A 22,921-nucleotide genomic window follows, 5' to 3' on the forward strand; every position below is an offset into this window, starting at 1 on the left:
TTGAAGGGGAAAAAAAAAAGCCAAGCGAAGTGTATGTTTGCCAGTGGTTTGTATAAAGCTTTCCTCAGGTAGTGGCATAGCTTTTGTGGTCGTAGAAGTTGTTAAACTTTTATCTCGGGAAGGACGCCCTGTATGTGGATATGTACTGTGCTCTCCATACCCCACATTTCTGAGCCTGGGGCTGGCTGGGTCGCTCAGGCGAGCCTATGGCCCTCCATAGCTTTCCAGGAGCCGCTGTCCCTGACAGAGGGAGTCCTCTTCCCCCGTTACGGACTGGAAACACAAGAGCAGTGGCGATGAGCTGCACTGGAGCCAGGCTTGCCATTTGTTTTGCGGGCCTTTGGGAGCGTGTGCTGCTTCATATGGGTTCAAGCAGCACCTTGTCTGGCCCAGGGCAGGGTATTTTGATAATTCAGATACTAGCTGTTGGACTGGAAACTCCTGGAAGGAAGTTAGGTGGAGAACGCAGGGGTAGGAAGCAGGAACTTCAGGGGGAGAAACTTCTTTTCTAGGCGTCAAGAGAGGGCATACAGGAAAGTATAAAACCTTCATATTTACCAGACTGTATAATGCTAACATAATATTTATTCAGAACCTCAGTACCTTGCCTGTCAGCTTTGGTGGCACATGGGATCTTGCCTGTAGACAGAAAGAGCCTTCACTTTAACTTCATCATCTGTCCCGACTTGCCTGATGAACTTGTACATCGCAGCTATTAATGGGAAGTACCTGCTTTGTGTGCTTATCCCGCGTGCCTGAGGTGACGGCAAACTTCTTCGTATTAATTGTGAGTACTCCTGCTTTAAAGCATTGGGAGTTTAAAAAAAAATCACATTAGCAATGCAGTCTTTTTCTATTACAATCCACCCTGCTGACACATAAAGAAGTAGTAACATCACCAGAAGCAGAAGAATATTGAAAAAACCCCAAAAAGCAGCCCCCAAACCCTTGAAATGCTAATGAGTCATGGGGGACAATAAATCAAACTGCTGGTAGCAGAGATACCTTTAGATATATGTGAGAAACTTCTGACTCATCTAGTATCAGGCTTAATGACCATAAGTGAGATGTGAAGAAATAGAATGTTCAGCATTAAATCTAGTGACAGGACCAATCGTACAGTTAGAGATATTTTTTTTTTTGAACATGAAACTCTTAGTGAGTTGATTTAGGAAGATATGAAAAGAAAACTCGACATGCTGAGTATTTAGCAAAGGTCAGTTCTGAATCAGTCTAAGAAAGGAAAGGTATTAAATCAAAGGAGGTCTAACATGTTGTATAAGTTTTTGAATCAAATTATTATAATTTGAAGATTAAAATTAAAGCTGAATGAGACTTTATGCCTTAAAAGTGAAGACACTGCCAAAAGAGTGTAGACTTTGTTACTATTATAAAAATACTATTTTGACAAAAGAAGTAAAATAGTGCAACACTGACTTTGGTTTGGTGCCAGATATGTACCCTGGGATTAATACTGGCATAATTATATCTGTAGTTTTACAAGTGAAAAAAGACAGACCTTGAGAACCCATTAGTGACTTCCTGTTTTGTTTTTTTTAAATCCATTGAATGATGTTCAAGCTCATCTGTTGCAGACTTGTCCTTTTGTTTTGTTTTCACCCATTGACCTTCATGCAGATTTAATTAGAAAGTAAGAAGGTAAAGGAAGAGAGCTGATCTCATACATAAGTTAGCTCACCTTTATCACTTTGGGCAACATAATAATTCAATCTCTAATAGGCTGCTAAAATTTTTGGTATTTGAATAGACATCGGTGAAGAAACTCTGCATTTACTTGATCTTTCTGCGCACTTTCTGTCTGCTTAGAAAGGATTCATTATGTTTCTGCATCTTGGTATGAGTCTAATGAATGTTGCTTTGAAATAAACGACAAAATACATGTTTACTGGTGATGTGCCAGCTGGCTTGTTAGAAGCAGGGGTTTAATTATGAGGAATTTTTTTAATTCGGAAATTTTACCAATGGTTTACAGAGTGGGCTATGCATTATTTCCTTGCAGACCTCTTCCTTACCTTCTATGTCTGCATCATAGATAGCTCTTTGGCATCTACAGTAATTGCCATCTGGGAGAAGTTATCTTATTCTACTATGGCAGATTGCCTTGTCAGAGTTAACAGAGAATTGTTTGGGATGTGGTGTTGTGTTTTTTGGTTCAGATTTGAGATAAAACCTTTCTTCCCTGCTCTAGGCATTAAGAACTTTATCTAGATTTTTAAAATGATGTTGCTGCATGACTCTGAATTTAGTTTAGAGTAATGTCAGGTCTTTGCACTGTGTTGTTGTGTTCTGTATGCTACGTGTCATTGCCTGGATGTTTTGGGACAGCTTTGCAAGAAATTCCACATCTTACATGAACGAATAGCTAAATGAAAGTATGAAATCCGCAGTCGCTATGCATGGAGAAATGTGTTCAGAGTCGTGAGAAAATTTGTCTCTTTGCGGCATGGCATGGGTATGATCAGGAACAGTGCAAAGGCAGGTGCTTCAGCTGGCTGCTGGAGCAGGATGGGCAAACGGTGCTGTGGTGGTGGCTGGCGTGCGGCTTCCTCCAATCTCCTGCAGTGCACTGGTGTGCGGCTTCCTCCAATCTCCTGCAGTGCATGCTGTGAGGCTTCTGGTGGTGTCATCTTGTGCAACAAGAAGCTCTCAAAAAGTACCAACCACCTTCTCATAATAAGCATGCAGAGGAAATTCTGTCATACCTCTTCTTCCAGTAGTTACAGGAAAAGCTTTTTTTGTTTCTTTTGAGTATCAGTTAGCTGCTTCTTGTCAATTAACACAAGCAGAGGCAGGGTCCCCTGCCAGGCTGTGAGGAAAAGCTGCTGCTGTAGGACCTTCCCCGGTCCAGTTGCCGTTTTGCTCTTAAGATTCTCTAGATCGAGGAAGCTACATCTTTGATCTTAGAGCCTTTGGCTAGATTTAATGGCAAAATCAGTGCTTTAATTAAACCAAAAAGGTAAGGGTATTCACCTGCAGCTCCTCCTGTTTTGGCAAGGGGGGAAATCTGGCATTTCTAATTTTTTTAAATCATTTTAATTTAATCAAACTTTTTTTTCCTCTTTCTTTTGAATCTGTGAAGACCTGAGTATCTGACAGTTTACATTTCGGGAAGGGTGGGGAAGCCAGGCTGTCTCTCTAGAAATGATCTGACATACCAAATGTGAAATTTTAGAAATGTCCCTTAATTTCTTCCAGTAGTAATTGGTGGTTCTAGCAAGTAGCTGAAAACACTTGTGTTAATTGTGACTTTTATCTAGTTCATGTAAAAATAGCCTTTTGTAAGTGGTTAGTCCGGCTCCTTACAGTTGTACTGAAGTGCAACTTCCAGAGCCAAAGTGATCTAAAAGATCTGTATACGTATCTGCCATCATCTCTAATGTCTGTTCTTTGGCATATATACTGAATAATGGAATTCGATTACAGGTCATGCTTATTTTCAAAAGACCTTGTGCACGTGTTTTTGACTCTTTCCTATAGTTTTTGTTACCGGATCATTTAAACAACTATGTACAACAGAAAAGGGATTATAAAGCTTTCACTTTTCCAGTTGGTTTTCAAAGTTTGGGGAGTAAAGACCTCAGATGAGAGAGGTGGTGTGTCTAGGGCATTAGTTTTGATTGCTGAGCTTGTTTTTGTTTGTTTCACCTCTTATTCCTCTACTTAGATGTTCTTAATTATTTCTGTATGTCTTTGGACTTGTGGGTTTTTCTTTTTTTTTTTCCTTCTAATTAAAATAAGTCCCTTTCATGTATTTCACTAAATTATAATTCAATGTATTTAACCTTTTGTTTTTAAGGTGAAAAAGAACACTGTCTAATCAAAGAGCAAAGATGCAGAGCACCGCGAATTACCTCTGGCTGTTGTCTGACATTCTAGGACAGGGAGCTACTGCAAATGTTTTCCGGGGACGTCATAAGGTTTGTGAAGAATTACTAATCTGAGTAACATGTAAAACTGAAATTTTTTCATATGTGAGTAGCGTCGTGAAATCAACAGAAAACCGTTCAAGATTTAGGCCTAAAGCAAATATATCTTTGTAATTATTCATACTTAGTTTTTAATTTTTAATATTCATTCATTGAATTAGAGTTCTCTACAGTTATTTCTGAGGATTTGTTTTTAATATTGTATTATTTATCCTTGTAAAATATTAACTGTTACTAATTCTTCATTCCTCCATTCTTCAGTTTTATGAAAAAAATAGTCCTTGCTTAAGAATTTAAATAGGAATAAAAGTCTTACCAGTTTTTATTACATGATGTGTTATTTTTTTTCTTTGTTAAATTTTCTTTTCATAGTTTTTCCCTGTTCTTTTAAAACCTGTTTTTTGTGATTTTTATGGTTTTGTACCGTAAGTGAAATATTCTTAACATATTGTGTAGATGAGGCACTTAGGGACATGGTTTAGTGGGCATGGTGGTGTTGGGTCGATGGTTGGACTCGATGATCTTAGAGGTCTTTTCCAACCTCAATGATTCTATGATTCTATTATCATATTGGATGAAGTTGCTGTTAGTCTTTGTCCGGAAGTCAATGCTTCATACGTGTCTAGGACACCACGTTCTTGGTGACACACCTTGAGTAATCAGTACAAAATAGTATATCTTTGAGCAGTTTTGCCATGTAAATTATATACTGATGTGTATGTTGTAACCTGAGTTGAGGGGCTAACATGACCTTACTTGTGTAGGTCACGGTACGTCTCACAAAATGAAGATAAGCCTAGTTGTGAAAGTAATGTTCCCTTATAGTAATGACAGTCTGTGTGAAATCAATAGGAAGTTATATATAAGCTATAGTGTTTTCTGTGTTCCACATTTAACTGTGAAGCCACACTAAGCAATAATTTAGCTGTTAATGTGCTTTTCTGGGTGAGTGAATTTCAACACAGAATGATTCCCCTGTAAATCTTAATGGTTTCATGGTTGCATCTCTCATCACCCTCGCTATTCTGAGCACATGACCTGCAGCTCATTGTCAATGGGAGAAAACTTTTACCTGGGCACCAATAGTGCACGTAAGTGTGCTGTACAACACACCTAGTCTAACAACAGGAAGGCTTTGTCCTTAGAAAGAATCTGTCACACACAAGACTGTGAACATAAGCTTATCCCTAGAGCGGGCGCAGGGAGGTACTTTGCCCTAAGAGGGACAGGAGTTGCACTCTCAGCTGATGCTGTGGGTGCCTGAGCATGTTGGGGCTTAGTCCCACTTGAGAACTTAAGTCTCTGATTAAGCTCCTGACTGTGCTCCTGTCACTTACTATGTGAGTTTTTGAATTGCTTCAGGATTTTGCATGAGTGGTATGTAGTGCTTAACACTGCCTTCTTTGAAAAAACAAAGTACTGCTTTATCAGTATAAACAGAACAATAAAGAAAGAGAGCAACATTCAGCTTCCAAAAGTTGTCTCTTAAGTTAAGCAAGCCAAGATTCTCAACTGTAGTGTGTGTGTGTTTCTTATTGATTTGTGCAAGTGGCTTACCTCTTGCTGAAAAATTATTTTTCAGCTAAGTTTATGGGTCATTCTTAAATGTGTAGCCTTTCTTATGCTAACTATTCTTTTTTTAAAAGCACTTAGATTTTGTGGGCTAACATTGAGTTTCCATTCTGCTAGTCTGTTTGCATACTATTTTGAACTATTTCTAATCTGTGTATGCTCGTATGCACAACAGAAGATCTCAAAATGCTTGGATAATGGGTATGTGTACATTTACAATCTTATGCTTCTGTTTGATTAGTCATTTGTTTGTTTTGAACAGAAAACTGGTGATTTATATGCTGTCAAAGTATTTAATAGTATAAGTTTCCTTCGTCCCGTGGATGTTCAGATGCGAGAGTTTGAAGTATTGAAGAAACTAAATCATAAGAACATTGTCAAATTGTTTGCCATCGAAGAAGAGGTAATGAATTGTTGTAGTTGTGATCTGAGATGCGTGGTAGTAACCACAGTAACTGTCTTTTTGCTTTATCCTTACTATAGAGGACAAAATTACATTTTTAAAGAATGGTAGCATATATGATATAAATACTCTGACCCAACCACCACTGGTTTTTTTCTTTCTTTGTTGTTGTTGTTGAAAGAATATGCTTGCTTTCAGTGTGTAGGCACGGGTTGTGATTCTTCAAAGCCATCTCGAGAAGCCACTGTCCTAAGCTTTATCTTGAATTAGGATTTTTAAGCTATTTACATGTATGAATATTTAATACATACTGATAGTTGGAGGTGTTTCAATAATCCTGACAATTTTATGCTTTTGCTTTGCAACCAACTAAAATAATGACATAGGACATGTAGAACTGTATGTTAGTATGAATTGCAGTAGTTGTGCTGAAACTGAGACTGATCAGTTGAAATGACCCAGATGCTGAGATTAGTAAAGAGGAAAGAAGGACAATTGCTGCTCTCTGCTCCTCTGTGCTATAGCTTCTCATTTATCCACCTATGAATATTGCTGTCAACCCTGTAAGTGCCTAGAACTTGAGGCTTTCTTAAATTTCACTCCCCCTTTCCAAGTTAGAATACATGAAACAATATAAAAATTCACCTGCGCTTCTTTTGAAGAAAATCACCAGAATGGGATTTATGATCTAGCTAAAATTTTTTTTTTCCTTGAAAGTAAGATCCTGTGGTTGTATGTAATTTCTGACATTGTTTTCACAATAGTCACAGACTTATCTTTTTTAATTTTTTTCCAGACAACGACTAGACACAAAGTACTAGTTATGGAATTTTGTCCATGTGGGAGTTTATATACAGTTTTAGAGGAGCCAACTAATGCCTTTGGTTTGCCAGAGTCTGAGTTCTTAATTGTTTTGAGAGATGTGGGTATGTAGACTTTGCTCTTTAGTCTAATTCGTTGACTGAAACAAACTCATACTTGTTTTGTTTATCTTGAAACAGCAAGAGACGAGGAATTCGAATGACTGTCAACTAATTGAACAAATTAATATGGTTATATGGAGTCACATCTTTTATTTATGTCTATATTGGTATAGATAGCTGCATTAAGAAGCCATTTCTGTTTAAAGCATTGCTATAATTCTTTTTTGTTTGTTTGTTTCAAGATTATTTGTCACATGTTGGACTGATTCCTAGTGATAATTAATCTCAGAAGAGTAAATCAGAAAAATAGTGAGGTTTACCTGTGTCTGCCTGTTATAAAATTTTCCTCCGTTACTTTATGGGAAAGATGTTGCTGAGAGCAAGAAATACTATAATTTAGCTGTTTGAAAGAAAAAAAGGCAAAAATGCTTAGAATATTCTCTGGTCCTGGTCTTTTTGTTAATTGAGTGTCCCTTCTCATTCCCATTTCCAAATGAGAAAGTAAACACATATATCTTCCTACCCTCAGTTACCAGTCAATGCTTGTGCAGTCTGTGTCAAGATGTATACACAAATTCTGTTTTGGTTTTTTATAAACAAATTTTTTTTTTTTTTTTTTTTTTTTTTAATTGAAGTGGCTGGGGTGAATCTGAATCCGGAGAATGGAATAGTGCACCGTGACATCAAACCAGGCAATATAATGCGTGTTATAGGTGAAGATGGTCAGTCTGTTTACAAACTTACAGACTTTGGTGCTGCAAGAGAACTTGAAGATGATGAACAATTTGTTTCTCTCTATGGCACAGAAGAGTATTTAGTAAGCCCATATGATTTCACTTTCTGTTGAAGAAATGTTTGAAGCCCGGGACTGTTTGTGATAAGAGTTGAATAGGTGAAGGCCTGACTGTTGGGAATTAGTATTTAAACCTTTGTATTATTAACTGTTTTTATAACTTTCCACCTTTTTCACCTTGAGTCGTGCCAGTTCTTCTGCTGATCTGAGCACAGTAGCTTTTAAATAATTCCCAGGTCCAACTTCCACTGTTGCCTTGTGTGAAAGGAAAAACAACAGTATTTTAGTTATGAATGTCTTTACCTTTATCTCTGTAGATATTTTTCAGTTTGTATTTGAGCTACTTGGATGATGTTAGGTTAAGAGTCACTTGGCATCTTAGTTAACCAAAGAGAGGCAGGCAGAGAAGCATCAGTACAAGCATCTTAGGTGTAATTTTCTTCCTGCTGTGTTTTCCCACATGTAGTACCGTAACTGATATTCTCCTCTGCTATGGATCTTTTTCCAATTTTGTTTCTGTTATTTCAAAATCATCTGGAGGAATACTGGCTTTCTCCTCTTCTTTAGTGGTGTTTTATTCTAGTAGTCAATCTATAGCTAAATTTTAAAATATTTTTATATATTTTTATATATTTAATAAAATATATTTTATTTTTAGCTAAATTTTAAAATATTTTTTGCAAACTTTTAAGTGGCTATCATACCTAGTGGTATGATACCACAAAAACACTTTTGTGGTATTCTGTCAGAATAACTTAAGCAAATTCTATGATACAAGGTAACTTTGCTTTTTGATTAAAGAGCTGAAAGTTTGGAATGACAAATTATCTTGCTGTGAAATGATAGATTGGGTTTTTGTTCTTTATATTGTTCCTAAAGCAATTCTAACTTCTTTTTTTCTGTTTTTTTCTCTTTAGCATCCTGATATGTATGAACGAGCAGTTTTGAGGAAAGAGCACCAGAAAAAGTACGGAGCAACAGTTGATCTGTGGAGCATAGGAGTGACCTTTTACCATGCTGCAACAGGGAGTTTGCCTTTCCGACCTTTTGAAGGACCTCGTAGAAACAAGGAAGTGATGTAGGTAATTTAGAAGGAGAATTTTATCTGTTCGTAAATTAAGTCAGTCCATGAAATGCTTTTTATCAAGAAATCCTACACACATATAGTAAACATTAAAATAGTGAAAATATTTAAGGAAAAATGTTCTTTAACTTTCTTGTGGTTTAACCCCAGTAGGCAGCTGAGCACCACACAGCTGTTCACTCACTCCCCTGCAGTGGGATGGGGAAGAGAATTGGAAGGGTAGAAGTGCAAAAACTCGTGGGTTGAGATAAAGACAGTTTAGTAAGTTTAAAAAAAAAAAAAAAAACCCCCCCCCCCCCCAACCAAAAGAAAAAAAAAACAAAAATGCAAAAAAACCCCAATTGCTCACCACCAGCCAACTGATGCCCAGTCACTCCCTGACCAACTGCCGCCCTGGCAAATTTCACCCCCCAGCTTTTATTGCTGAGCATGATGTCATATGGTATGGAATATCCCTTGGGGTCAGCTGTCCTGGCTGTGTCCTCTTCCAACTTCTTGCCTGCCCTCAGCCTACTTGCTGGCGGGGCAGTGTGAGAAGTAGAAAAGGCCTTGACGCTGTGTAAGCGCTTCTCAGAAATGGCTAAAACATCCTTGTGTTACCAATGCTGTTTTGGTCCCAAATCCAAAACACAGCCCCATACTAGCTACTATGAAGAAAATTAACTCTATCCCAGCCAAACCAGTACAAACATTCTGCTTCAACAAGGATTTTACTGTGTGGCACCTTAAGACCTGAATTAAGCATCAGAGCTCCCCCAAAATACTGATGTTTTTCCACGCATCTTTCCTTCACCGTGGCGCTAGGCTGGTCTGTTGCAGTGTGGTGTATATAACTTGGATATTCAGGCAAAATTATGGTATTCTGAAATGGGTTTTCAGTGCTGCAAATTTTTGTTGTCCTTTAAATGATTGTCTTCCCAGGCCATCTTGAAATGCATGCGCTACCCATGAGACTGACATTTTTTGAGTAGCATAGCTGTGGACTGTGGCTGACAATAACAGGGGTAGCTCCTGAATGGGAAACAGAAGTTGTCTCTATGATGTGCTGGTTGGAATTGATTCCTGTTTCATCTTAGTCTAGTTCTATTTTGTTGTTGTTCTGTGTGTTGCATTTAAAAAATAAGGCAAGGTGATACTTGGGAACTCTAGGCCAATAACATCTCTGTTCTGGTACTCCTTGCAAAGCTGACTCCAATTTCCTTAGTTTAAGGAACTGCTCATCCTGTGATTGTCTCGCAGACATTCTTGTTGTTGTATCTGCTTGAGAGATAAGCAAGGAACATATGTTTTGTATGTACCTCATCCTCCAAAAAGAGAAAGCAGAACTGAAATTTTCTGTTGCAGAAAGCCTATTGCTCCTGATTTGTTTCATGAGAAATTTGAGAAATATTAGCCTGTTCAGTACAAAGTTAGACAATGCCAAATTTTATCCAAATTGCTAGATGTTTCCAAGTTAAAGTAACTTCTCAAAGCCCACCTCCTGTTCCTTCTTTATCCCCAAATGACTTTGGCTAAATGTCATCTCTTGCCATGGAACATGCTAGAAGGTAGTCATGTAAATGCTAAATTGAACTGCCTTGGAAATCTGACTTTGATTAATTAACACTTGTGAAAAAACTTCAGCTTCCTTCAGTGATGCCTGAAGTCTCTCCTAAATTTTTCCCAAACCTGAGGTAGACAAAGTTGCTTCTCCAACATAGCCTGAAGTGTTTCCTTTTCATTGTTTACTATTTTAGCACCACTCTCTGTCAGCTTGTAAGTGAAGCTTCCTAATTATTGCACCACCTACAAATTTAGGCCAACCTGTTGTTTAGATTTATATTATTGATACCCCTTCGAGGATTAGTTACTAGACCTATGTATGTATAAGAAGTAGTAGTTGAAGTCTCTATTATTTTTATAATGTATCGCAGGTATAAAATAATCACTGGAAAGCCTTCTGGTGCTATTTCTGGAATACAGAAAGCAGAAAATGGACCAATTGAGTGGAGTTGGGAGATGCCTGTTTCTTGTAGTCTTTCAAAGTAAGTCTGAACTTCTCACAAAATGTTTCAATGCTACTTGATTAGGCTTTTCTAGTTATTCTCTCAGGACTGGGTCTTTGGAACAGAGATCTGACTGTTGCAGTTGTTTTCTTTGAACTCTTCAGTAGATCGGTACAGCCTACTATTAGGTTATCAAGTGTTCTTTCTTCCCATCTGTCCAAATAGTTTTATGACTGCTGATTTACAAATGAGCACCTGAGAATCTGAAGTGGTATGGGTAAAAGAAAGATTATTACTATATTTTCTCCATCCTCAGGAAAGAGTATGAAGATTTAATAAACTTTGAATTGACGGCCCCCCTTTCTTGCAAGAATGTGACTTCAGACATAACAAAGATTAGGCAGTAGGAAGGAAATTATAAGAAAAGGCAGTTCAGAGACTTACATTTTTGCCAGAAAAAAATTCACATCAGCACGTTTTAACATATTCTCATAGTATCTTTTAAATTCTTTTATCATCATATTTTTGCTTCATATGTCATAATACTCAGTAGGAAGAGCCATGGAAAATCTAATCTCAGTATGATCTTAAAAACACCTCCCATAACCCATTTACCTATTTGTCTTCCTGAGACTTCTTCAGTACTTTAAAGTTACTACTCTTTCATGGTAAAGGGAGAAAGAAATTGTCCTGTGAACAGACTCTAGAAACAAACTTTTCTGAAAGCCAAGTATGTAGATCCATAAGGGGTGTAGAGTGAAAGTCTGGTTTATTTCAATTCATTAGTTTATAGTGTGCAGAACTTGCAATTTATGTATATTTTTCATGATACTGCTCAGTTGTCTCTTCTGCTTATTCCATATAATTGAAGTGCTTGAAATAATAAAGGAAGCAGATTTTTTCATTAAACATCTGTCTACAGTAATATTTTCAAGTAGCATTTAAACAGTATTTACCGTTAGAAGTTTAGTACTAAAGTGAGTTTGAGCGCAGCATCCACTGACCTCTAATGGGGCCCTCAGTGTGCTCGTAAGCCACTGGAGCTTGCTTCAAAACGTTACCGGTTTTACTGCTGGATTCAGGTTTGACATGTACATAATGTTAAAACTTTGAAGAAGTTGTTCATGATAACACAGGAGTAGGATCCATAAAGTTCCTTGCAATTCAGATTCTCAAAGTAGAAATACAAGAAATTTAAGCTGGCCTTTCTCCTAGAATAGTAACGACTGTCAGGCAATAGTTGCACGTTTTTCTCTGCAGCAGTTGAGCTGCATGCATGGAGTACTTATTGAGCCCCGTCTCAATCAGGATGAATTCTGTTACTGTTGACAATTTAAATAATGAGTCTTTGCTAACCCAGCTGATTTTGATCGAAAGCAACATAGTGTGCTCACACAAGCAGCTCAGCCGGCAAACCATAAATGGCAGTAGCTTCCTTCAAAGTGATAAACTGTGGTAAGTGTGTGGGGTGAGCCAGATAAAAGACTACTGCCCAGCAGTGGTAGAAGGTGACCTTAGCTCTACGATGTAGACTTTTTAAATTGCATGCCATTTTTCCAATGCCCATGAAATTTGTCAAATACCAAGGAAAAAATATTTGATAGTTGAGCCTAAAAAGGAAAGAGATAAAGTATGTGTATTAATGAGAAACAATGGACATTACCGTTGAACATTTTGTTGTTCAGTAGAGGGGGGAAAAAAAAAAAAGCACTGGAGTATTCATCAAGGGATAATAGATTTGCATTCGTGAGACAAGTCAAACGAAGTACTGCAATTGGTTACAAGGTGAAAAGATTCAAGTAGATCCAAGCTCTCTTCTCTCTTCCTGGTGTCCTCTAGGGGTCTGCAAGTACTGCTCACACCAGTCCTTGCGAATATTCTTGAAGCAGACCAGGAAAAATGCTGGGGATTTGACCAGTTCTTTGCAGAGACAAGTGACATACTGCACCGAATAATAATCCACATCTTTTCACTACAGCAGATGACCTTGCACAAAGTTTATATTCACAGCTATAATACGTGAGTGTTCTCTCTATTTTCATTACTTTGCTCTTTTTCAGGCAAACAGTACTGTGACCTCAGATCACCAGTGTTACAAATTCAGTAGCCTTTCCTTGGCGGTTTATCTGAGGGAGTGAAAGCTTGTAATTCTCCTGTGTAGTCACAGTGCATAGAAGCATGTTGACCAAAAATAAAAATAAAATCACTGAAGGTCAAATCAACTGATCTTAAACTTGGTCTTAATCAGTGACAGAACACAGACTTCATCCTTGATGTGTTACAATGTGTCTGTGCTCTTGATGGATACCAACTCATCCCGCATTTGTATATGTTACTTATTTACAAAGTAGTTTTCTGGAGGCTGTGTTCAACTCTCGCTTTCTTATCTTGTCCTCAAGAATACAAAATGTGCCCATCGTCTGTGTCTGACATAAAACTCTCACAAGGGTTCTGAAGTTGTAATTGGTACAATTTAGGATCCTGAGTTATATGGAGTTCACTTTATGGTCGTTAAGTGCTGATGTTAAAAGCTGTAAAGTCTGCTTTACAGTTTGATACAAAAATAAGTGCCTTTTCTTTGTTTTATTACAGATAATACCGAGCATGTGTTATTCTCTAATATGCGAACAGATACAGTTATTTCATCAAATGTGTAAATACAGTTCTGGCCTTTTCCAATTTTTCTCTTCTATTCTGTCATTTGTATTTTGAGAGAGCCCAAATACTATTTTTTCAGAGAAGTCTTGCTTGTAGCTGAAACTGCTATTTGTACTTTATTTTTAAAATTTATTTTATTATTATTTACCTTTATGATTTTTTATATACTAGCTGTAGTATTAAGAAGTGACACTTTACTAGTGCTGCACAGGAGGCAAATTGGTCCTTCCTGTTACTGTGCTTAAGGTTTTTCGTCTTTGTGGGAGGTTTTGTTTGGTTTGAGATTGGTTTTTTGGTTTGTTTTTTTTTTTGCTGGGGGGGGTGGGGGGGGTGGGTGTGTTATAAATTCTTATGCTTTGTATCCATTGATTGCTGGAAATAAAATACCAAAGTGTCTTTGGCCTTCCTTATCACCGCTATTTTAGGAGATAATCTGGCTATCTGTTAGCTTACAGACCAAATTCAAAGTGTGTGCTTTTTGACATGTAAAACACCAGACTTCTCTTTTAGAGAGACCATCCATCTCCTTTGAAGAAATGGGTATGCCTGAGAAAACTAAAGTGTGCTTCCTTCCTCTCATCTGGTTGTTTGTTTTTACTGACCTTCAGACTTCAGGCCAAAGCAAGTTCATTTACACAGACGTGCTTTGGTGGAAAATCAGAGGTAGAAAGGGAAGTTTGATATTTTGCAGGCAATAGCATTTATTTTTGTAACAGAGCAACCCGGAGCCTTAGGCAGTGTGCTGCTTTTTCTTCTGCTTATAAGTCAAATGCTTTATGTGTAAAGCCAGTTCTTAATCAGAAGGAGAAGAGATTTTTATTTAAATAATATAAAATCTGAACTGTTGAACTATTTTAGTGAGTCTAACTACTACTGAATATATTGTTTGTATTATAGAGCTGCTATATTTCATGAGTTGGTCTACAAACAGACAAAAATACCATCTCAGAATCAAGAACTGATATATGAAGGTCGGCGTTTAATACTAGAGCCTGGCAGATTGGCACAGCACTTCCCCAGAACAACTGAGGAGAATCCTATCTTTGTAGTAAGCAGGGAGGCTGTGAACATTGTCGGATTAATCTATGAAGAAGGTATATGAAAGTCATTTCCCCTTTCTTATGGCTATCTTTTGTAAATAGTTTGGGTTATTTAATTATCGTTTTATGTCTGTTGTGTCTTAGAAATAGTGTTTGAAAACTTTCTCTGTTGATGCCTGAAATTCTAAGTACGCAGTCCAATTTTTTTCAAAAAAGCTGAGTATCCAGCATATTTTTACAGAAACAGTAGCTGCTTGTAATGTTCCTAGTGCTGTGAACCTGAGCATTTGTGTGTTAAGATGTAGTGGTGCATATGGAGTCCTGAAATTTTTTGAGGCATGACGCTTTTAACAAGCAGAAAGGAACATTATAGACTGTAATTCAAAGCTGGTTCTTTTGTTCCATTACTCACTAAGTGGAAATTCAAGTCTTGCACTTTTTTTTTTTTTAAATTTGTCATGAATGCGGTTATTCTTTCAGTTAACAGAGGAGGTCTTAACAACTTACTTTTGCTTAGAAGATAAGGTAATGCCATAACAGAAAAAAAGAGATTAAATTTTTGCATTTCCATTTATCATTAAGAGGCTTATAGACGGCCCTGTGCCAGAGCCCTTTTTTATAAGAGACGAGCTGGAGGACATGCCTCCAATTGAGAGGTCAGTGTTGCTTTTGTCAGTATGTCCTATGTACTGACTGCTCGGGCCAGCTGGCACTCACACAGAGGTGCTGAAAAGTGTAGGTAGGTGAGCTGTTTGTGGAAGCATCAACAGGGCCTTTATACTGTGTCAGAGCTTTCTGAAGGAGTCAATGAGCATGAGAACAAAGGAGATTCAGCTGATACAGGCCACCCTAAGTTTTAAAAAGCTACTGCCCTTAAGAGTCTTAATGAAACTAAGCAACCATGAGATAAGAGGGAACGGTCTCCCATGCGGGCAAACATAGAGCTGAAGAACGGAAATAAATGGTTGGCTTTCTCAGTGGAGAGAGATTGCTAGCGGAGACCTGCATGAAATCTGTGCTGTGCAGCATGTTCAAAAGTGAGTCTGGAAAAGGAAGTGAAGGACAGTTTGCTGAAGATGCCGGGTTCTTTAAAGCGTTTAAGACAAAGGCTGGTTTTGAAGGTGTGCGTGAGAACCACACGATATTAAAAGGCTTGGCAGTAACAGATTAGATTAAAATCCATGTAGATACACATGAAAACAGTGTACAGGGTGGGGAGGAGAAACAGCCTGAACTTTTGAAGTCTGTTACAGAAAGTAAGAAAATACAGATGTTTGTTTTATGTTTCAGTTTTACTTCCTAAAGTACATCAACGTTATGATTTGGATGGGGATGCCAGTATGGCTAAAGTGAGTAATTATGATTTTAATTTATATACCTGTCTCAGATAATGATACTGAAATGAAAGCTACTTGATTTTCAGATGAATAATGTTAATGAAACTATTTTTAACATGCTAGTGAGGATTCTGATTGACAGAAATGTATTTGTTAACAAGGGCTTTAAAAGTATCTTAAAGCCATACTTTGAATACAAAGTATGTCCGTATATTTTTTAAACAAGAACAAACCCAAAAACCAGCCTTCTAAAGTCCAAGTGCTTTGTTAATGCATAATTCAGTGATGGGGGGAAAGGAGCCTGCCACTTTGGAATCCTGAAGTTAGCTAGAAGGTTCGTAACATCCCCTGTGATGGTACAAAACTTAATGTAAGAAAAATAGCTTTCATCTTTCTCTCAACAGAGAGGAGTCTCTAGGACTCTGCAGAAGAGTGGAATTTCTGAAAATTTGCAAGAGAAGCAACAGAATCTGTGGGAGACAAGTAGAGGATGTTTCATTCTCTTGGTCATTTTTGTAGAACTACTGGACGTATGCATTGCCATGCTTTGACTTTGTGACCACCATTTATACTATGCCTATAAAATGCTGGCTGCTGAGGAGCCTTGTATTCAAGCATGGTAGTCCTGAAAGCTCATGTCTCTCTGAATACCAGAAGTTTTTAAAATTAATAAACAGAAAGTCATCAGTTGATACTAATTATTTAAAGTATTGTAAACTATCATTTCTGAAACTTTATTCACAATTCTAAAAAATGCAGCAAACTTGTAAGTGGAATTAAGTGAATGAAGAGAGTCCCTAGCCTTAGAATTTAAAAATGTGTAATTTTTTACAAGTTTCTTTTAATGTATGTGTTTAATTCCTAAACTACTGAAGAAATGTACCTGTGACTTTCCAGAAATTAAAGTAAATCCTGAGAGTAAGTGGTGTCATTTTTGTCTATAAGAGACTTATTTTCATCCCTAACAGATATTTCAGTGTAACTGGAAAAACTCACTACCATGTTTAGCTCTGCCTCCATAATGAGAGTTTGGTTATCTCCTGGCTAAAGTTTGGGCAAAGTTATGCATTTTAAACTACCATCTTCATGTTGTTCTTTCTTTTATTAATCTGTGTTGCTTTGTTGTGATTAATTGACTCAAAATAATTAAGAGAGTGCCAGATTAGTACTAATGTTGTTTGTTTTTTCCACCAGGCAGTAACAGGTATTGTATGTTATGCTTGTAAAGTTGCCAGTTCTTTGCTACTTTACCAGGAGCTGATGCGAAAAGGAATACGATGGCTAATGTAAGCAATTGATTGACTTTCATTGTGCTTTTTTTTTTTAATTGAGATATGCCTTGATTATCAATACATAATTCTGTGATATTCCAGTATCTTGGGAGGTTTTTTTTTACTCCTTGAATCTGAATAGGCTTTCTGAATTTTTTCTTTCTTTCTGTTATTAAGGAAACAAAAATCATTTTTCTGGCAATAAGGTTTAGGTATTTGCAATTTCACTTTCTTCTGTGGATAATTTAAGTCTAACCGCTGGTAACACGCAGGTACAATTGAGCAGCATGCACAAGATAGTTTTATATGAGGATTATACTAATGCCTCTCTAACTGAAAGCAATTCTTACTAGCAGTTATTACTGTAGGTATATTATTGTATTACTGATTGATGGTAAGATGGCATTTGAATACTTTTGTTATAGACTAATGCTTCACTTTTCTAGTGAAATAATCAGGGATGATTACAATGAAATGGCTCATAAAAAGACAGAGGTTGTCATCAGGCTGGATTTCTGCAGCAGAAACATTGAGAAAGCTGAGAAAATGTGAGTAGAAGCACTACACTGAATGCATTGATTTTTCATTATCATCTGTAATGACAGCAGTATTTTAAGTTATGTTTATTTACAGGGTTTCTGCATATAAAAATTAAATTTGAATCTGCATGGATTTGCTGATGGCAGTGACTTAAGCAGATTTAGTAATATGCTTTACTCAAATTAGAGTGTTAATTTTGCTGCTAAACCTAGTGGGAGCAGGTAATTACTATTGAGTAGTAATTGTATGTGTTCTTTTTCTCCTTTCTTCTCTGACTCAGCTCATTTGCTGTTGTTGACTTTAGAAGCTATAGTAAAGCCTGGACAAAGAATCGAGTAGCTTTCCTTTCATTAGTGCTTTAGTGCTTTTGTCACTGAGTTTGCTTGTGTGTGTTTGTTAAGTATGACTTTAAATAATTCCCCTTTCACAGCTTTAAGACCGTAACATTTTCTGCATGGAAGGAATTTTAATGTTGAAATATAACATAGAGCAGCTGCAAAAAAAACTCAAACCAAAACCCCCCCAAAAAACAAAGCTGCAGTAGAATATCACTAGATCACAGTGCATGCACATAGGGATGCCAAAAGTAAACTGCACAGGAAATTCTACTTCTGTCATTTTTTTAAGTGCCTATTATGTTATTTTTGTCTATTTTGGTTAATTCAAATGGCAGAGGTCTGTATCACAGAATCTCACTGTTGCCCATATGAACCCATTTAGTTCTATATAGTAGAAAGTTTTTTAGAGCGCTTTCTTTAAAACTGACAAAATTTATAATAAGGAGTAACTAAAGAATTTTTATCTTTTAAAAAACAGGAGAATTCCAAGTTTCAAAGACCACAGAAGACACTCATTTCTCTTGTCTTCCATTTCAAGGAAGCAAATGTTTTCCAGTGGTCAGACTCTTCTGCCTTACCTCTTTCAGTCAAGTGCTGTCTGTAGGAGATGGGACTGCACCATTGAATTCTCCCTCCAAGTTTCATTTTTTTTCTCTCGCAATCTTTGGTTCACCTCCGAGTCCCACTCAGCGTCCAATTCTCAGTCACATTCTTTTCCACTTTCAAAGTGTCCTTGCAGTGTTTTGTTCAGTCTTTCCACAAACTAGCATTAGCTCTGTCTTTAAAGTGTGTTATTCTTATGCAGTCTGATACAAACTTTAAACCCCAGCTCTTCATAGGATTCTCCTACGGGTTTTCCTGTTCAGCCTACTGCCAGTCTCCCCCAAATGCTGTCCCCCCCAGAGAATCCCAGAGGATTCTCTAAACTTGCTTCCAGGCTGCTCTGAAAATGCAGATGCCCACAAGATGATTAATGCACACATGTAGAGCCATTGAGTTTGCAGAGTAGACTTAAGAATAGACTTAAGCCACGTTGGAGCTGCTATGCATGTGCAAATTGAACAGCTTGTATGTAGTAATTATGGATACCCAAGGATTTGTCAGATTTGCTCTGTGCAGGTCAAACATGTACAAACTGACACACCTGGGCTTTAAGGTACTTGCTTTTAAAAAACAAACAAACAAAAAAACAGTGAAACTAGCAAGATAACAGTATACCTGTGTAACCTAGTTACAAATCGTCAGGGCTGTAATCCAAACTCTCCTTCCAAGCCAGTTTACACTAGTTGACAGGACTGGTTCTTGTTCACTCTGTATTTGGTCCGGATAGCTTCTTCCTGCATTCTGCCAGGTCCACACAGAAGAAAGCCACTTAGAGCTCAGAAGAAACCACTGTAGGTTCTGATTTGTGATTCTGTTGCATTCAGCAGTATCTCAGAGCAGCAATTTGAACAAAAATTATGTTCACTTGTGAACTGGAGTAGCTGTCATGTGAACAGAAATTTGCTATGTGTTTGCACATGGTCTTCTGGCCTCTTAAGAAGGGGCAGGATTTTCAGTTTATTTGACTTCAGAAGGCTTTTATGGAGTTAGCAAAGGACGTGTCCTCTTGTTTGTCCTCCCTTTTCAAGGTTATGCTTCAAATCATGACAATGCAAAGCTTTTATTTGAAAAGGTAAACAAAGTATTGAACTTGGGCAAAGTATGTATTTTTTTGAAAGCAGCTGAGCTGGTTTTGGTGGTGTTTTTAAAAATAAAATGTGCCTGATACTCAACAGGAAAAATATCATCCTGAATTATTTCCTTGGCACTTGAGCTATGGTCATATGGAAAGTGTCAATATGAACAGATGGTGCTATTAACCCAGCCTTTAAGGTTTTGGTAACTCATCCTTTCCAGTAAGTTTCCACAGAAAAGCATTTTGGTGCACTTGAGTATTAGTTTGTTGTGTGTCATTGACTACTTTAAGTAACTTTAGTTTGGTAACCTTTTAAAAATGATTTGATGAGAGGAAATAGTTTTCCACTGCCTGTTGAGTACAAGTAAAGAGAATAGAATAAAGAAGTCAGGAATGGAAGTTTCAAACTTCTTTTTAACAGTTCAAATGTAGGAAAAAAATTCAAGGAATCTTTTTTCATAAATAAAATGTTTACGTTATTAATGGCCATTAAAGGTTGTCAGCGTTTCATGGTTGCTGCTTGACAGATACTGTATTTCATAGTAGGTAGTTATTTTTCATCTCTAGATTCAAGGAATATTTTGAGTGTATTCACTGCTTGTTTATTTTCTTTAACTGTGTGGTTTGTTTGGGGTTTTTTTGTGGTCAGATATGAAAATTTGATGCAGATCAACTTGGAAGCATCAGAAGTGGATGAAATTTCAGAGATACACACAAAACTGTTGCGTGTAAGTATCTTACAAAGCCAGTGTCATTCTCAAAATGGTGTTTCTAAAGAAAAAGCCAATACATGATAACACAGATTTTTCTGTGAATAACAACGCTGAGTTTTCAAAGTCGTTTCTAGATTGCCAAAGGTTGTTAAAATGTCCATACTGAGATGTGGATATCTTTCTGAAAACAGAGTAAATCCTTTTATTAGCGCGGTGTAGTGAAAATAATAAGTTCCTGAAAATACAGTCTCATTTTCTAAAATACTCGAGTAAAAATTTATAGTGACAAAATATATTTTACTTTGAAGTTTTTTCCCCTTTCCTTAAAGAATTTTAAACTACTTCGTTGGCTTTCTAAAATAATACATATACAAACACACTTCAGAGTGATTTGCTTTGAAATTTGCGTCATGTTTCCAGGCAAGTAAGGAAAAATTGAAAATAACTTTACACACTGGTGTCCTGGGAGCAGGTATAAAGTTCTCCATTCTGAAAGCATAAATAAATAATATTTATAATAATAATTAAAGTTGATTAATGCATTTTTATTTTGAAGGTTGTATGAACTGTGGAGAAAGAAAGGTATGAATTATGTGGATAGTCATTATATGAATTCTTAACAAACCAAAAGAACAAGTGTAGAAGTAAATAGGGAATATATGAAAGGTAGAAACTTATTGTTGCGGATGCTGAAAGAAAATAAATATTAACTAACAGAAATGCAGCATCAAAGATGATTCTTTCTTTAATAATACCATGTTCTAGCAAAGCCTAGGTGGATAATTGCGCATGTTTCTTTAATGAAGGTCAGTGAAACAAATGGGTCTATAGTATTAACGTGCTCAGTCTGTTTTCAGCCTCAAGTAATTTTTTGCTTTACCCAGTGGTAAGATTGAACTTTCTTGCTCTTACGTAGCTCTCCAGCTCTCAAGGCACAATAGAAACTAGTCTTCAAGATATCAAAAACAAACTTTCTCCTGGTGGTTTACTGGCTGACACCTGGGCAAATCAGGAAGGCATGCATCTAAAAGACAGAAAGTGAGTAATTGTATTAATTGTTTTAATATGTATTGAATTTTACATTAAGTTGTAGTTCATAAAATTCATTAATAGGTACTTAAGTTTATATATAAAATATCTCATTTTCTTCCTTTTGTCACTCTAGTCCAGAAAGGCTGCAGGCACTGCTATGTTCCATCACAGATATTTATTATCAGTTCAAAAAAGACAAAGCAGAACGAAGTAAGTAACTTACTTGATTCACTTTTAACATACAGTATAATGTAAAGGACAGGTCAGTCCTTGTTCCACTAGGATATTTGTGGTAGGAATGGAGAGTTAGTCAGCAACAGTGAATATATCTGTAGGTCTTTCTTAGTGAGGTACTGTTGTAAAGCCCATATGAATGAAACGCCACTATTAATCTCATAGATTTGAATTGCAAGACTGGAGAGGAGGAAAAAAAGAAGTAAATGACCACTTTTACCTATCAGGATAGGAGAAGGAAACCATATAGGAAATGGGTAAATTCAGTGGAGTTTTACATAAATACAACTAACAGAATTAAACTGGTAATGTCTGTCATCTGCTCTGATCCTAGGGCTTCCTTATAATGAAGAACAAATTCACAAGTTTGACAAGTAAGTTTTGAAGTTACCTTTGGGAAATACCATGATTGCTTTCAGGTCCTTCAGGTGCTCTTGCCAATAACCTCTTCTGTTGATTTTTATTGTAAATTATAACCTCTTTAGGATTGCTTTGTAAAAAATTTCCTTTAAATATCTTAAATGCATAGGGGTGCCAGCTATGATAATGAGGTGCTTTCTAGCAGTGGAGTTTCTTCACTGATAGACCTTCTAAAGGTAGATGTGAAATACCTGTTTGTTATCTGGGCATAACTGTCTTACAGGAAGTACATTTTTTCTTTCCTGTTTTTTTTAGGGAGGAAAAAGCCCTCAGTAAGAGTAAAGTGACTTTGTAACTAAGGCAGAGATAATTTTCTACAGATGAAAAAAATATGGGCTAGCTGAATGACATTCTAGAATGATTTAATCTTCCAGGACATATAGCATGCAAAATAAATTTTAATGCAGTTCTCTGTGCCTGTTTAAAATTGTCACTTATGAGGGGTGCCCACATCAAGTGTCTGTATGTAGCCTGGGCCTCTAAATTCCCGTTAGGTTTCACTGACTCTACTGACTAACTCTTGAGCAACTGTAAACAGCTGCTCTGCTCATGCTGCTGTACTTGTTTCAGGATCGATTCAGTTCCTCATACACAGATGCCTAATGCTATTTAAGTTGCCCTAAGGTAAAAAACTGGCTGGACGGCCAGGCCCAAAGAGTTGTGATGAATGGAGTTCAATCCAGCTGGCAGCCAGTCACGAGCGGTGTTCCCCAGGGCTCAGTTTTGGGGCCGGTCTTGTTCAATATCTTTATCAATGATCTGGATGGGGGGATTGAGTGCACCCTCAGTAAGTTTGCAGACGACACCAAGTTGGGCGGGAGTGTTGATCTGCTCGAGGGTAGGAAGGCTCTGCAGAGGGACCTGGACAGGCTGGATCGATGGGCCGAGGCCAACTGTATGAGATTCAACAAGGCCAAGTGCCGGGTCCTGCACTTCGGCCACAACAACCCCAT

General features: G+C 37.2%; 1 protein-coding gene across 1 annotated transcript in view; it reads left to right on the forward strand.

Moving 5' to 3' along the window:
- The first annotated feature begins 3,826 nt into the window (after positions 1-3,826).
- Positions 3,827-22,921, forward strand: part of TBK1 (TANK binding kinase 1) — a 26,593-nt gene continuing 7,498 nt past the window's right edge. The window contains exons 1-15 of the mRNA XM_009281106.2: positions 3,827-3,938; positions 5,782-5,922; positions 6,719-6,848; positions 7,481-7,662; positions 8,556-8,716; positions 10,636-10,746; positions 12,547-12,726; positions 14,263-14,459; positions 15,696-15,754; positions 16,937-17,028; positions 17,460-17,561; positions 20,219-20,297; positions 21,199-21,320; positions 21,448-21,524; positions 21,883-21,922. Of these exons, the coding sequence (XP_009279381.1) occupies positions 3,852-3,938; positions 5,782-5,922; positions 6,719-6,848; positions 7,481-7,662; positions 8,556-8,716; positions 10,636-10,746; positions 12,547-12,726; positions 14,263-14,459; positions 15,696-15,754; positions 16,937-17,028; positions 17,460-17,561; positions 20,219-20,297; positions 21,199-21,320; positions 21,448-21,524; positions 21,883-21,922 (1,760 nt within the window). The 5' untranslated portion in view covers positions 3,827-3,851. The remainder of the gene's footprint in view (positions 3,939-5,781; positions 5,923-6,718; positions 6,849-7,480; positions 7,663-8,555; positions 8,717-10,635; positions 10,747-12,546; positions 12,727-14,262; positions 14,460-15,695; positions 15,755-16,936; positions 17,029-17,459; positions 17,562-20,218; positions 20,298-21,198; positions 21,321-21,447; positions 21,525-21,882; positions 21,923-22,921) is intronic.

The sequence above is a fragment of the Aptenodytes forsteri genome, unplaced genomic scaffold, assembly GCF_000699145.1.
Source record: "Aptenodytes forsteri isolate BGI_AS27 unplaced genomic scaffold, ASM69914v1 Scaffold4, whole genome shotgun sequence".
Classification (NCBI taxonomy): domain Eukaryota; kingdom Metazoa; phylum Chordata; class Aves; order Sphenisciformes; family Spheniscidae; genus Aptenodytes; species Aptenodytes forsteri.